At 53.1% G+C, this 14,893-nt stretch overlaps 1 protein-coding gene across 4 annotated transcripts in view; it reads right to left on the bottom strand.

Moving 5' to 3' along the window:
• Positions 1-317: 317 nt before the first annotated feature.
• LOC122566536 (dachshund homolog 2) overlaps positions 318-14,893 on the bottom strand; it is a 143,897-nt gene continuing 129,321 nt past the window's right edge. For 3 of the 4 annotated variants that reach the window (XM_043723944.1, XM_043723941.1, XM_043723942.1), the window contains 4 exons: positions 10,622-10,768; positions 9,603-9,857; positions 3,790-3,876; positions 318-2,503 (listed from right to left, as the gene is read on the bottom strand). In XM_043723944.1, the coding sequence (XP_043579879.1) occupies positions 2,451-2,503; positions 3,790-3,876; positions 9,603-9,857; positions 10,622-10,768 (542 nt within the window). In that variant the 3' untranslated portion in view covers positions 318-2,450. The remainder of the gene's footprint in view (positions 2,504-3,789; positions 3,877-9,602; positions 9,858-10,621; positions 10,769-14,893) is intronic. The other variant, XM_043723945.1, reaches the window with a different exon arrangement.

Consider the following 14,893-nt stretch of genomic DNA (forward strand, 5'->3'; position numbering starts at 1 on the left):
CTGCTTCGCTCTTCCTTCTTTTCTGCCTCCTTTCCGTCCTTTTTCCTCTCACCGTGTTTCTCAGCGCGGTCAAGGGGATCAGGACGGCGACAGGAATTGGTTATCGAGAAATACACACAAAGACTTTACAATAACAACTATTTATTTATAGGTAATAATGCTGAATTACAATGAATACACTTTTTTGCCTCGATACTAGATTGTATAAGTCCGATCGCGAAATCGTCACCGCTCGTCGTCATCGTTAATCAGTAGTGTGGCGATACTGGTTTTCCCCACCCGACCCCCCCGACCCACGAGTTTCTTTCCCCTGTACGCAACCCGCCCCGTTTACCCACCCCGTTTCCTGCGGAATTTTTTTTCTTCAATCGCGTTAACGCGAATTTACCCGACTCGCCGATCGAGAATCGCCGGTACCCGTTTCCTTTTTCCACCATAATCGATTATTCGCCTCTGTCAGTGGAATCCAAGTTCGATTCGTTCTCCATAGTCGCGAACCGATCGATCGGAGCTCGTCCTCGCGAATCGTACGCCGGATTCGCGATTGCACTCGAGTCGAGTCAGCCGACTGCTCTCTGTCTCGTGCCGGCGATTCTCGATCGCGAGATTGACCCCGTTCGATTGGTAGTGGCGATGGCAAATACAGATGAGCTATCGGTGGTTAAATTCTCCTTTAACTACGTGTAGCATCGTCTTAACGGGCTTTAGCCGGTACGTACGATCTAGACACTATGATTATGTGAACTTTACAACACAAGAACCTTACGGGCAAAAGACTTTGTACATGGATCTTAAATACGGGGATCGGCCTCGGGGAAATATTCGTCGCGGTTCGGCTCGGGCGCCCTCTTCTCCCTCTTGGTCGCGTCCAACGTGTTTCACCGGAAATATTTCGCCGAGCTGCGGCCGATCAACGCAAACGCAGGAGACACGCAATATGCATTAGCCTTACTTGTCGACGGTAGTAACTAAGTTTATTTATATAAATAAGGTGTTACGATTTAAAACGCATGGGAGAATTTATCCGTTGTTTCTCCCCTTTCTTTTTATTCCGCTTTCTCTCTCTCTCTCTCGCACGCGCACTTAGTACTCTCCTCACTCTGCTAATCTCGATCGAAGCGTATTCTATCGTTCTAGCGCTAATTCAGCTTCGTTCTCGTCACCATTTTAAATTCTCGTCGATCTGTGTATCACGTTCTCTCACAGTCTCCGTCCACTTAACTGTCTATCGATATCACACTCACATTCGCACAGCTTCTCACGCTCTATATGATACAGAATAATCGAGTTGCGACTCGTCGCGAAGCTTCTCGGATGTTGTGTCCGGTATTACGGTACCACGCGCGAACTGTGCTTTGTTGCACGATATTATGCTGTACGAAAGAAGATCGGAAATGCAGTTGGCCGTACAAGAATTTCCGATCGATGGCTAAGCGACGAGCCGGCGAATCTCGAGACGCGCGCGCTTTTCTTTTTCTTCTCACGCCCGTCAACGATCGGGCTTTTCATGGTACACCGTCGTCGGGGAAATAATATTAATAATAATGATAATAATACTCGAAACCGAGGCGGTGCGCCCGATCGTTCGTACAGCTTAACACGATTAACTAATTGAAGTCGATCTGTAATTAGGAGATAGGTACCTCTAGGAACGCATGCACGCGCGCACGCACTCTCAAGCAGTCTTTAGAAATATCTTCCGTCTCTTTATTTTTCTCCCGATAAATTCCCTTTCAAGTTCGTGCTTGTCTCATTATCATTTCGCTTACTTTCGGCCGTGTTCTCCGCGAAATACGAAAGTCACGCGCGGTTTCGACTGTCCCTGGGTAAATCGGTATATCCTTGGACGTGGTATACATTCGCGTGTCGTTTCTCGCCGGAAACCACCGCGTGATTCGTGATTAAAATGGCTGCGTATTCGCGTTCCAGAAACGATGGAAAACGAATAGCCATTACGGTCGTTTCATTGATATGTGTTTCCATCCTTGCTCGTCGTCGATTGCGACTGTCGTTACATCCGAAAGCAGTCCCTGTCCCGAGGGGGCGACCGACAACGAGCATTCATCGTGGGTTCGATCGACGTTTCGGGTTTAACGTTCTTTGTCATCTGTGCCACGCTCGATCGACGAGCGAGTAAGCTTGGTTCGCACGAGCGTTAAACTCGCGCAGTTGGACGCGCACTCTCCTCTCCGTGTGTTCGAAGCTACGTGATCTCGTCCGTTCGCGATCGATATCACTTTGCATGGTCGGCCGATTTAGTCGCCTCAGCCGCGCGAATCACACGAAACTACGACGAAGAGTCTGTGCACGAGTCTGATGGCTCGGTACGCGCCACTTTCGACGCCGTTTCCCTCGTTTCTCTTGCTCCTTCCCCCGATCGATCGCGATCACTCGTTTTGGCTGCTCGCTGGTACACGCTCCGCCCCTCTTCTGCCTTCCTCCAGCCTCTTCTAGGTCGCGCTCGTGAACAGAACGGAGTTCTTGTAGTAACCCGTTCGGGATTCTGAAACAGAAGCGGCGGTCAAGAGTTCGGTGTCCTGGTGTGTGTCGCTTGAGAGAAGAATCGCGTAGCCTGATAACGCAAACGTGCTTCTTGTCCCCCGTGCTCCTATCGTCGATCGAGTACACGCGGTTCGGCGGATGAAGCGATCGACTGATTCGAGAATAAGAGAGAAGACCGAGCGAATGATTCGATGATCGTTCAGCTGGAAGCGGCGCCGCTCACTAATTATCCTTGCCTCTTGAGACGTAGATGAACGCGAAAGGGACGAGACGCGGATATTCGGGAGAAAGAGAGACCGAGGATGGATCCTATCGGGCGCGTTCGTAAATACGAGACGGGTCGACTCATCGGCCCTTAGGGCGCCTTTGTGATCGAGCCGCCACTCGACTTTTTATCGAACTGTCGCTTATGATTGAAAATCATCACGCGCTTTAATAGTTCACCGAACTCGATTTACTTCGTTTCTTCTCCCGTGTGTTACCTTCCTCCTACGCTATCCCTAACATCGGTGCGTTACACTCGAGAAAGGGGATACGCAAATTGCACGGACGGACCTTGTCACGGTTTCGGCGCTCCACGATCCCCGAAAACATTCGGCGGTGCGGTTAATTTCGAAAAGAGAGAAAAGCGTAAACGGAGAACGATCATTCCGCCGATGAACAGTTGACTTTACGAAGCCGCGGCCAATTAAGCGGACCACTCGTTAAGCGGCTGCCAAGTCGTGGTGGACTTTGGTTCGCGGGCAGAAAAACAATTATTTACGTGCATCGTCACGTTGGGGGTCTTCGAGGCCGAGAGAAACAGAGACGAAAAGAGAGAGAAAGAGAGAGAGAGAGGGAGAGAGAGAAAGGCAGGAAGAAAGAGCGTCGAAATCGCGCGCCACCGGTTAGACGGTTTTTGCCGCGGAGCCTGGAACTTTCGACAAGTTTCCGCGAAGCAAGAGGCGACGGCAAGTTTCGAATCCGGCAGTGGCGTGTGCCGGTGACGCCGCTACAAGAAACAACCCCGTCGAAACGCGACTGCCATCCCCGAGACTTTCTAATTAAAGATCCGGAACTTCGTTTCTTGCCGCAAGAAATTCCTGCTCGCTGATCCGGCCACGAATCAAGTTGCGTTCCGGTCGAACGTCGAATTTTCTTCGCCTCCCTCCGTGTCCGGAGGCGGCTAGTCGCGATGGCTCCGCGTAACTTTTACCGGTCGATCTTGACGCCGACGTCTCTTGTACTAAGTCACCGGTGCCCGTGTTTGCTCGAGATTCAATGGCGTGGAAGCGTCGTTGAACCCACCTTGAAGAGGAGACTTCACTTGGTCTCTCTCGGCCGCCTGATGCTGCCGCGATTTTCTCTCCAGCTCGAGTTCCTGCACCAGAGACTCTGCGACAGGGAAGAAAACACAAAAAATTCGTTGATTATCTCTGTCATGTCGCGGATCTTGGGAACAATTCGGTTGAGTGATTACATATTTGATAAAGCGTCGAGGAAGGGCCAGAGGGACGACACGGTTCCAACCAAATGCATGTCTTGGCGTCGATTTTGTCGAGGCGTAAACCGAAACGCGGCGCGAAGGATGAAACGGAGCGGTAATTAGTGGAAAACCAGCGAGCGCGAACTGCGAGAAAGGGGAAAGGAAAAGGGACGGGACAGGGATAACGGACGAAGGCAGGCGTGAAAGGGCCGCAGGTTTGCTCACTGAATTCCGCAAGGATTAGGGTGAAAACTGGAAAATGTCCCTTTAATGATATCGCGCCGAATTAACCGCCGGCGGACTCTTCGTTTCGGTCTACTTCGTTAAGCGTCCACGGGACGACGTAACGTCCCTTCGACCAGCCTCACGATCGTATCCCTGCCCGTGGATCGGAAGAAGGAGAGCGTGCTACGACTCGTGTCCCTCTCTTGCTGAAAATTGAAAATCCTGCGAGCCGGTGAAATCGTGAATTCGAAAGAAAGCTCGACAGCAAATGCAAACAAAAGTAGAGCATTACGATGAGATTTCTAACGTAGGTCGACACACAGCCTCGAGCGAGAGATTTATCCGTCGATCGAAAGGATTAATCGCGAGTGAGGGAAGGGGATGAGAATATAATCGGCAAGCGTGAAATGGTGCCTCCTTGGGCAATGGTAAAATCGAATTGGGAGGCTATTAAATTCGAGTTAACAGGCGAGGCCTGGTACACGGGCGAAGAGTGGAGAGAAGTCGGAGCCGTGGCGATGTACCGCGTAGCACGAGTCGCGAGCAGCGACCGCGCGGGACTAGAGACGTCGGGGCCGAGATTCCATTATGCTTTGTGCAACAATAGCTGAGGGCTGTTTCGTGGTAGGTGGGTGTGAATTCGTGCGTTCGTCAGAGCCGTTATATTCCACGGGACTGCGGAGCCGAGCGCGAGTGTTTGCGTTTCACTGAGCCAAATTACCTCTGGCGCCCTTATCCGCGCGCGGGGTGTTTCTCGTCCCTTTGATATCCAAATGACAATTTAACTGCTCAAGATACGGCCGGGTTGGCTGTGATTGCGAAGGGTGTCGCGTTGTGTCGCTTGCGCGCCTCTCTCGTCCTGAACGTCGCAGAACGATACCGTAGGCCGGGGATAAGTTCGTTGTTCGGCAGAGTTTTTCTTGGCCCGAGGAGAAGAGAGACGGTCGTCGAGGAACAGGTCGATTCGATCGAGACAGAACGTAGCCGCGAAACGCATCGGTGCACTTGGAGCCGCACGTACATCCGTGGATATCAGGCGACTAATAGTTTTGCTACCGTATTACACACCCTGACAAATCGCGGGAACAATGAAAACAATTTCAGGCCGTACCGAACGAGTCTGCTACCCCTCTTTCTCACCTCTAAACGGTTGGTATTGTACCCTCGTCCCGGCCACCGATTTTTTCGGCTGTCGACTGCGGCGGAGAGGGCCCCCGAGCGAGATCGGTGAAAGAAGAACCTCTCGAACTGTATCCGGTATGACTCTGCGTTTATCCGCACGTAATTAACTGGCGCACAATGCATCGCAGGAGAAGGCCAACTCGTCTCTGTAGAGAGGAGACGAAGAAAAGAAGTGGAAGGCGGCGGTAGCGATGCGGTGCCCCGGGAAGGGAGGAAAAAAGGAATACACGGTATATATATATATATATATAAGCATATATATATATATATATATATATATATATGCTTGACCGTTCCTCGAAAAGTCGAGGTATCGTGCCGGACGACGTGGCAACGTCATTGGAAACGCCGATGCTTGGATCGATCAGTCTTTTAGTCGGCAAACGCTTGAATTCCACATCCACGCGTCTTTCGTTTCGAGGTTCCTTCTTTTGATCGTGGTTTGCCCTTCGAAATCGACCAACCGTCAAACTCCTCTCTCTCTCTCTCTCTCTCTCTCTCTCTTTCTGGATAATTTTGGTTTTACATGGGGTGAACGTTACGGGCCCGCATGAAGAAAAATTTAATCGCGCAACATACAGATGGAATGTCTCGATCGGGAGCGGGCAAACGTATCCGTAGAGGCATCGAAGAATCCCAGGTTATTACACCGGCGTGTAATAAGTAATTTCCGAGGCGGCGAACGCTTCGTGACCTCGTGCGCTGAAAAACAAACGTCGTAGCGGGTTCGACGATCTTCTCGCGCGAGCATCCAACGGAGCGACTCCGCCGGAGGATCGTGTCCCGGCCGCGGTAATTGCTCGAATGCTGTCGATCTTTCTCTCTCTCTCTCTTTCTCTCTCTCTCCCTCTTCCTCTCTTTCTCTCTTTCTCTTTCTCGTGCAGAAGGCTCGAGTCGAGAGTTAGCAAAGTCGAGGAGAAAAAGACCGCCGATATACGAGAAGAGGAGTAGAAATAGGAAGAGAAGGAGAAGGGGGGAAAGGGGAGGCACAATGCAAGAAGGACTCGAAGGAAAGAACGAAAAGATGAAGGCGGCGGCGGGACGGCCACGGGGTTGATTTCGTGTAGCGCCGCGTTTTTAATGCTCTGATCTTTATGTAAAACAGAAGACGGACGATGAACGAGGGAGGAACAGGGGCGCTGGCACGGGGGCCGAGGGAAGGCGGTGGGCGAGGGCGAGGAGAGCTCGGAGACGGAGGATGCGGGGAGATAGGCGCTCGAGCACCAAGCCGACCGTGAAATTGTATGAATCAAGGAGGTGCATGGAGAAGCGCGGAGACACAAAAAGCGGCGATACGAGCGGAACAAAAAGCGAAGATGGCGAGAACGAAGAGGAATGCTCGAGCCACGATGCTCGCGTCCGCCTCGATTTCCAATAGAAACACCACCACTTTCCTGACGCTTTTCCGAACGAACTGCGACCTCCTGTTCACTTCCTGTCTCCACGAATCTCTCGCTCGGCTGGGCGACAGAAGCGAATTTAATCCGCCGTTCGCGATTTCCGACGAGAGTCGCGCTCCTTCCGTCCTTTCGAGAGGGTGTGCGACCGTTTCTCGGCGATAAATTCAAGCGTATAGTTGAACGAGGTCGAGAAAGAGCGAGCAAGATGGGAAAAAAGTCCCTCGAACTGAATCGCGTTTCGTAATCGCCACGTGGAAAGGAAGAGGTGAGACCGACGATATTCTCCACAGCATCCGCTAACACCTAGTTACCCTCGCGCAAACTAGCGCCAAGCATACACAGCAGCGATGCTTCGTTCCCCTTCCAGTTTACCCTCCCGATTTCTCTAGTCCTGGCTTGTTCGCCGGAAAACCACGTCGTGTCTTGTGGATATATTCGCGGCGAGGGACGCTTTCAAGCCCCCTACCATTTTCAGGCTTCCCGTGTCGACGCGTTAGCTTCCTTTCGCCTCTATATTGCTCGTATACACGCGTCACGGTTTATCACTCTCGCGGGGTTATTGTCTTTCGTCTAATGGTACACGCACGTGTGCGCCGCGTACAGGTGTGTACATAGGATCGTCGACCAGCACTCGGATCGAGCGACCGCGCGCACCAGGAACACCGTGGCAGAATATCTCATCATGGCGTTTCCCGGCTGGAATCAGGCCGCGTGTCGTGTACTATTTTCTCGCCTCCCGCATAAGCGACGTCAAGAAACAAGATTTTCCGTCCAGATGCGTCGACCAACTTACAACCTACGACCAATCGCGGTATATTGTATCGTTGCTTGATTCGTTCCGGCTTTACGGTTCGGAGTTTCCGCGCTGTAATAGATTCACCGCGGATACTCGTGCACGCACATTCCTCGGTGGACCGGCTCGACGCGAACGGGCACGCTTCCAACCCAAGCGTTTAACCAGGACATCTATTTCCCAATCTGTCGATTACGAACGATTACGACGTACGGTTGATCATAGGACGACGCAGCATTATCGCCGTTGAGTAGGTGGATTCGGAGATCGGAGAAAAGACGGAGGGACGGTGTAGACAGGAGAGGAAATAAACGACAGAGGAGGAAGGTGGAGAGGAACGCGAAGACGAGGTGCGGCATGTACGGTCTGTCGCCAGACAGCGGCCGACACGCGGAGTAGGGGAGACGTTATGGTTGCTGCGAAATTATTGCATATAGTCTGAATATTAAAGCGTGGCAGAGTGCTCGGTCGTACTCGTCGGGTGGCGGATGCTGGATGATGGACGCGAAGGAATCGTCGTGTGCGCTTGTGCGCGTACACGTATATATGTACTCGAGGGGGGAAACGGGACGCGAGAGAGGAGAAAGGAGCGGGAGTACAAGGGACAAAGCGAGCGAAAGGGAGAAGTAGACACATAGAACGGAAGGGGATGAGAGAGAAAGGTAGAGGGTTTAAGGGAAACGAAGGGAGAGCGAGCGAAGGAAGAAAGGAGAGGGAAGACAGGTAACGCCACCGAGAGCCACGGTGGCCGCCGGGGAAATTACGGCTCCTTCCTTACTTGCCAGAGATGTGCATAAACTCTGCATTACACTCAGTGGCACTCATACGTGTATTCCGCTACCGTGAGCGCGACCATCATCCACGGATGCTTGCCGCACAGGCAAAAGTCGGTCGTTGCGAGCTTATTAAACGCTATTGCGATTCGCTTCAACTGCGACCGGCTTTCTTCTGCTTCTCGCTCGGTCCGCGCCTCCATACTTTGAAGCTCGTTCTCACACAATCTGCCCTTTTGAAAGTATTGGCAAGGAAGGAGTAGTATCGAGATTTTAAAACGATCGATGCACCGATATTGCTAACTCGATATGTCTATAGCCGTCCCTCATTTGTCAGGCGATTCCTCGACGCGTTTCCCGCGCTCCGAGGAGAATGAGAGGCGCTGTTCGTATAGAATGCATGACTCGAAGACAAGGCTGCCCCGAAGTCCCCTCAGTGGCGTAAGTATCCACCTCAGACGACAACGTTACGTCGACCTATGTTCCTCCTTGTTGCTCGACCCGGCGGTCCCTCTCCCCCGCCGCCCCATCTAAATCTCCGTTGTTTATTGCAAATGGATTCCGCATCATGATGCCCGGGTGGCTGTGGGACCCTATTCAAATACCTCGTGTTTCCTCGTCGGAACCGACTCTGGCCCCCCGTCGCCCGACCCCCCGACTCGTCTACCCTCACCCCGTGTACGGGGTTGTTATTGCCCTCGGCGTGATTGTTCTCTATCTCTGTCGTTCTCTCTCTCTCTCTCTCTCTCTCTCTCCCCAGATCTTTCGAATAATTTACTTTGCGCGATACCGGCGCGACGCGCGTCTCTTTGCCCTCCGTTGTTTCCTTCGTCTCTCCTTTCTTTCCATTCGCTACGATATCCGCAGCCTCTTCCCCCTCCCATCGAAAAACCGAGGCTTCCTCTTTTTTGTTTGGGTAATCGAGAATCGAAGTCACCCGGCCGGAAGATCAGAAAAATTGAGTGGATCCTAATACGGGAATGCGATTATCCGAATTAGCGGTTTGCCACGGGTCCTCGCCCTCTTTTCATCGCAGTCGCACCGCTCCCTCTTTTCGTAGCTATGGGACGGATGCCCGCGAGGCTCGCCGTTTTTCTTAAATTTCGCTCGATCGCCATTGTTAGTCCGCCAGCTTATTTTCTGTCGTCCGTGTGCGCAGATTGACTCGGTACAAAGAGGCAGAAAGTTATACCACTCAACGTCTCGACGTTGTACTTCTCGAGAGTTAGATGGTTAGACACAGGATGGTGCAGCAAACTGACCTTGGTAGTTTTGCCAGAAAGCGGAGGCTTGGCTGCCGATCAGGTCCAAGCCGTAACCCCATGCCGGTTTCTCGGGAGTAGAGGGTTGTTGGGAGGGACGCGGTACCTGGGCCTCCCTGTACTGTTGGGCCTGTTGCTGTTGCTGAAGGGGTTGCTGGGATGACTGTTGCTGCGAAGGTTGCTGCTGTGACTGCGAGTGCACCGGACTAGCTTCCGGCGGCTCTGAACTCGTACGAGCCTCCACCGTCACGTTTTCTAAACCACACAAAAAGAAGGAACAAAATCAAATTGGCCGGGCGTTTTGCTCGGTCACGGTGTTCGTAATAGTTTGTCCTGCTACGACAGCAGGTAACGATCCCTCCAACAGCCGTCTTGAAGCGGCGAATTGGCGTGCTCCGTTTCATTCGAAATTAGTATCGCTACTCTCTGCTTTTGACAGGGTTAATCAGTGGCGGCAGCGGGAGTAGCAACGTTGTTGCGACGCGAACGGGATTCCTGATCCGCGTTGTATATCGGAATAAGAGATTTCACTTAAAGGGTTTCAAGCTCGTGCTCGAGTTTTGCTAGTGACAGGAAGAAGGGTGCCGCCGCGGTGTGCCTCTCGCTGCCTCCGAACCCCTACCACCGAAGAATCGTGCCGTTTATCGTTTAACGGTTTAACCGGAGAATCGAGAAAGAGGCGAGCATCGGGACTGCCGTGTTTGAAACGGGAAGGGGCTAAGGATCTTCCCGTCGGCAGGGGATAAGTAAGGAATCGTATTCTGCCGGGTGTCAGGCTGTTTGCTTTGCCTCGGCGAATTAATTAATTTATTCCGAGATCACCGGTAGCCGGAAGGCTCTGCGAGAGAAATCGTCTGGGAAACAGTTAACAGAACTCGATGGAAACTCTCCCGTTTCTACTACGTCTTCGTGCTCTTCTCTTTCTTTCTTTCTTTCTCTGGTATCACGATAATCCTTTAGCAAGCGCGCGCGAAGTCGCCCCTTTTCCCGCTCCATTTTCACTCGAAACTGATACTTACCGGTAATCGCTCTGACTTGTTCGGAAGAAGCCCCCGTTGCTTTCAACGCCTCCTCGAGCTGCGTGCGCCTCTTGATCTCCAGTTCCAGTTGTTCCTGTAGGCGTTTCCTTGCCCTTCGTTCTTTCTTTAGTCGCTTCTGGTACATCACTGAAAGCAGAAACATCGAAAGCCTTTAGCATAATTTCTACCGGGGATGTCGCGTGCGACTCTTCCGAACGACTTCGACGGGCACCTATCAAAACGACTTAACGGTAGGCGGTGTTCACGGTTCCCCAGGTGGTGGAACCCTGGCGCGGTCAAAGTCCAACAAAATTATCTCGGCGTATCATTGTACCGCGGGGGGTTTCACGGCCAGCACAGGGGGCTTCGGACCTCGAACACGCGTCTAAGCGGGGGTCTGATCGTCCCGTCGGCTACCGTGCGCGCCTGTCAACGATGTCTAACCGAGGATCGACGTCGATCGATCGTTCGATCTAGTTATCGATCGATCTACGAATTGGGTGCCCGGTTAAACCGGTTCCCCTTCTCGACGCCTCGCACCATTTGCAAACGGGAACAATTTTTTTTCGCGACTGCCTCGCAGCTGTCAGCTCGGCCGTGTTTCTTGATTACTTTATCTCGATAGAACGTGGCCCTCCGGTTGCTCGACCGTATCGCGTACTACGCTTTGCAGCGACTCGCTACACCGATTAGGCTGGCGATCGCTTTCTCCCGTGTATTTTCGCTATCTTCGAAACTATCCCGAGCCGATAAGAAATCCGTTCGATTCTCGGATTGTAGAATTCTGGCGAAAGTGGAAGCGCGCAGGAAGAACATTCGACATGGTCAGACGCGTTCTTGCAGACAAGCCGATCGAGCGATCGGCCGAGGCTCTCGGGTCGGCGCGTTTGAACCGTCCCTCCTCCTCTTGTCCGCTTTAATTATTTTCCATTATTGCGAACCGCCGCGTCCGGCCATTGTGTCTTGCTCGGGATCACCCGCTCCCGGCACTTTCGGGCCCCGATCTCTCGCGAACCTGTGCTTTGTTGTCGACGCTTCGATCGCGCGATCATCGTTGCGATCGGCATCGACGGCGTTGCCGCTTCTACGGTGGCCGGATTTCGCGGAACGCAGGGAAACAACGCGAGAGCTCCCTTTCCTGGGACTACCCTGTGTTTAACGTGGAAGTCGGCAGTTAGCGTCCAATTAATCTCGTCACCGAGGAAACGAGTGCGAGTCGGCCACGGACGCGCAAGTGCATCGTCATTTTTGTCCGACCCACGCCGAAGGGTGCTATTAAACGAGGAGGCGTCGTGGAAATTGTAAAAGATAGTTTACACACCGTCGGGGTATCGTTTCGTTCGCACGCCGCTTCCTGTATATCCAGGATGACGCGCGTAAAATTAGAAAGCTCCGAACTAAGGTTAGAGGAGTAGCCGAAACGGGAAGACGGTCTCCACTATTACGATCGGACTCGATTCACCGATATTTTCCACGCGATCGGCAGGTGGACACCGGTTGAGCGTCACTGATACATGATTGATTCCCAGCAGACAAGGCGCAGACAACCCCTTTGCCCCCTCTACTTGATCACGATGCCGGTATATCTGTGCCCCCTTTCCCCGCGCGCACACCTTTGTCTTTCTCCGTTACGATCTTGCTCTCGCCGACTTTCGAAGAACGACGCGGTTTCGAGACGTTGCGGCGTTCCTCTCTCTTTTTTCCTCTCTCGTCCCTCTTCGATACTCTCTCTCTCTCTCTCTCTCTCTCTCGCGTGCTCCGTTTCTTCGTCTCGCCAAGTTCCCGTCCAGATGCTGTCTTCTCCTCGCTGTCGAATAGGTGTGCAACGATAGCAGGGTAAGGAGAAAGCTCGCGTGAGGGTGCGGAGAGGAGAAGGAGGAGGAGGAGGAGGAGGAGGAGGAGGTGGAGAAGGAAGAGGAGGAGGCCGAGAAGGGAGGCGGAGGAGAGGGTTGGTGAGGGCGAGGAGGGACACGAAGCAAAGTACGCCGGTGGCGGGTGGGTGGGGTGGGACAAGGTGGGAAGGGGACAGACTTCTCTCCGGTGGTAGGAGCGGCCTGTGGGGTACGAGGGAGAAGCGGGGGGCGCAGCATTATGATGCAAAGATGGCGCGGCTGCGGCACCCTAGAATTAGCTCGAGCACTCGCCATTGGCCGCTCGGCAAACCACTCCTTCGGTAACAACCGACTGCATACGTTGCATACTAAGGATACACGCGAGCCCGGCAAAGAATTGCCCCGAACCAGGGCTGCCCTGGCCCGACTTCCACCTACGATTCCGAAAGCCGGCCGAGTTTCTCGCGTCGCGACTTTTCCTCCGCGCGCGTCCCACTCCGCGATCGAGAACCGCTTCGACGATCCTGAGCGAGGCACAAGCAGGAAGGTGTTCGTTGGTTCTGGTCTTGCGAGAAGTGGTTCATCCACGATCGTCCAGCAATTTTGACGTCTACGCTGTACGTTGCACACGATCGTTGCGAGTCAATAGTTGTTCGGTGACGGCGGTGGATGGTCTTCCCGCGAACTGTCTCTCCTACGGTCTTCGTTGCGACTTTGTTCCGCCTCGGTTCCAGCGCAACAGCCGTGTAACAGCTTAGCGCGGAGCGAAGAATCGTTACGCGAGCATTCCTTCTTTGTTGTTCCTGTACGCGGCATTTTGCGTTCTCGAAGGGTAGGAAAGACTTGCGATCGTCTCTACGACCCTTATTTCTCCTTCGATCGATATCGATAAGTCACGCTGCTTTTCTACGCGACACAGCTGCAAGTTGCGCGAAGGTCGATCTCGCCGGCATTGCCTGTTACAGCGACTGGCAAGCGACGTCGACGATCGCGCGTCCGAGAAAAAGAAATCCGCGGTCATGGTTATGAAATCAGAGCCGTGAGTAGAACACAGCTATTCGACCGGACGGATATAGCCTGGATACGCCGAATGCCGATGAGTCGTCCGTCGATCGAAAAGCCCGCGAAGGGAATTACCTCCAGGTTCGTTCACGGGGCACAGGAGTTGCGCGATCGAGGTATCGGGTCGAGGGATACCGCGAGTAGGGGGAGAATGCTCCATTAGATAATGCACCGGAGAAGAAAAGTAGGGAGAGAAAAAAGAAACGAGAAACGGAAAGAGGGAGAAGGAAGAGCGGGCTTTCTCTCTCTCTCTCTCCCTCTCCCTCCCTCTCCCTCTCTCTCTCTCTCTCCCTAGATACGTCAAAATGCATCAGCTACCGCTGTGCGTTCGATCAGAAATTTTCTGGCCGCTGTCCGCGCGGACTACCCACGTCGAAGACTCGCGGACTCTCTCGTCGCGTCCGCCTACGTTTAACGTTAGGCCGAGATCTCGTGGGCCGATATCGATCTGGCCGCTGTCACGACCGGAATCGTGCAGATCTCGATGAGGGAGAACGCGGGTGAAACGTACGTGCGAGAAACTGGACGGAAAACGACAAAGAACGGCCACGTTGCGTCGGCAACGTCGAGAGATTTTGCGCTAGGTATCGCTTCGGGCTGTTTCGAAGTCGTCGCCTATCTCCGGGAATTAGCGGCCGGCCGCGTAAACAATCAGGGGAAACGCGACGAGGCAAATCCAATAGGGAAACCCGCAGAAACTAATATACAGGACCGGTCGTCTTACCCGGCTCGCGTTTAATACACGTTTTCCTGCCGGAACGAGAGAACAGTCCCTCCGGGAATAGCAATATGATTTACATTTTGAGGTTATATTGACCATTCCCGGCACCTGCAGCGCTCGCTCCTTCCTAGCCCGCGGCCTTCTTCGTCGATGACCGGGATCTGCTTAGGAAAAATTAATAATACCCTGCCCAAACGATCCCTGCTTTCCCTCTGTAGTGCTCTTTGGTCGATTCGCGAGTCCGCTATATCTTTCCCTATACGTTTCGATTCGCCTCGTGCCAATCTCTTTCCGCGAAATCCAATCGTCTGGTATTCGAGAAGCTGCAACGGCTCCTAAGGTGGAACGTTGAATGAGATCTATCCTCAGAAAGGGATAACGAGGAGCCAAGATTAGGGTCGTGGAAGCTGGCCGCGTACACTTAATGCGTAATTACGATTCATGAAGGCGGATGAACTGCGGCGTGTGGACGGGCGCGCGTAATCTTGCCCGAATACGTCCTCGAGGGCCGAGGAGCGGTCGAAACAGCCGTTACCCGGTGTTTAAAGGGGTTCTTACGCACCTACTCGAGACGCAGCAGCAGTTCGATCTCCTCCGACGGACAGCATCTGTGCTCTACGGCTCTCTCGATATCCATACAAAAGCCGTCCGTTGAAT

The sequence above is a fragment of the Bombus pyrosoma genome, linkage group LG4 (genome assembly GCF_014825855.1).
Source record: "Bombus pyrosoma isolate SC7728 linkage group LG4, ASM1482585v1, whole genome shotgun sequence".
NCBI lineage: Eukaryota > Metazoa > Arthropoda > Insecta > Hymenoptera > Apidae > Bombus > Bombus pyrosoma.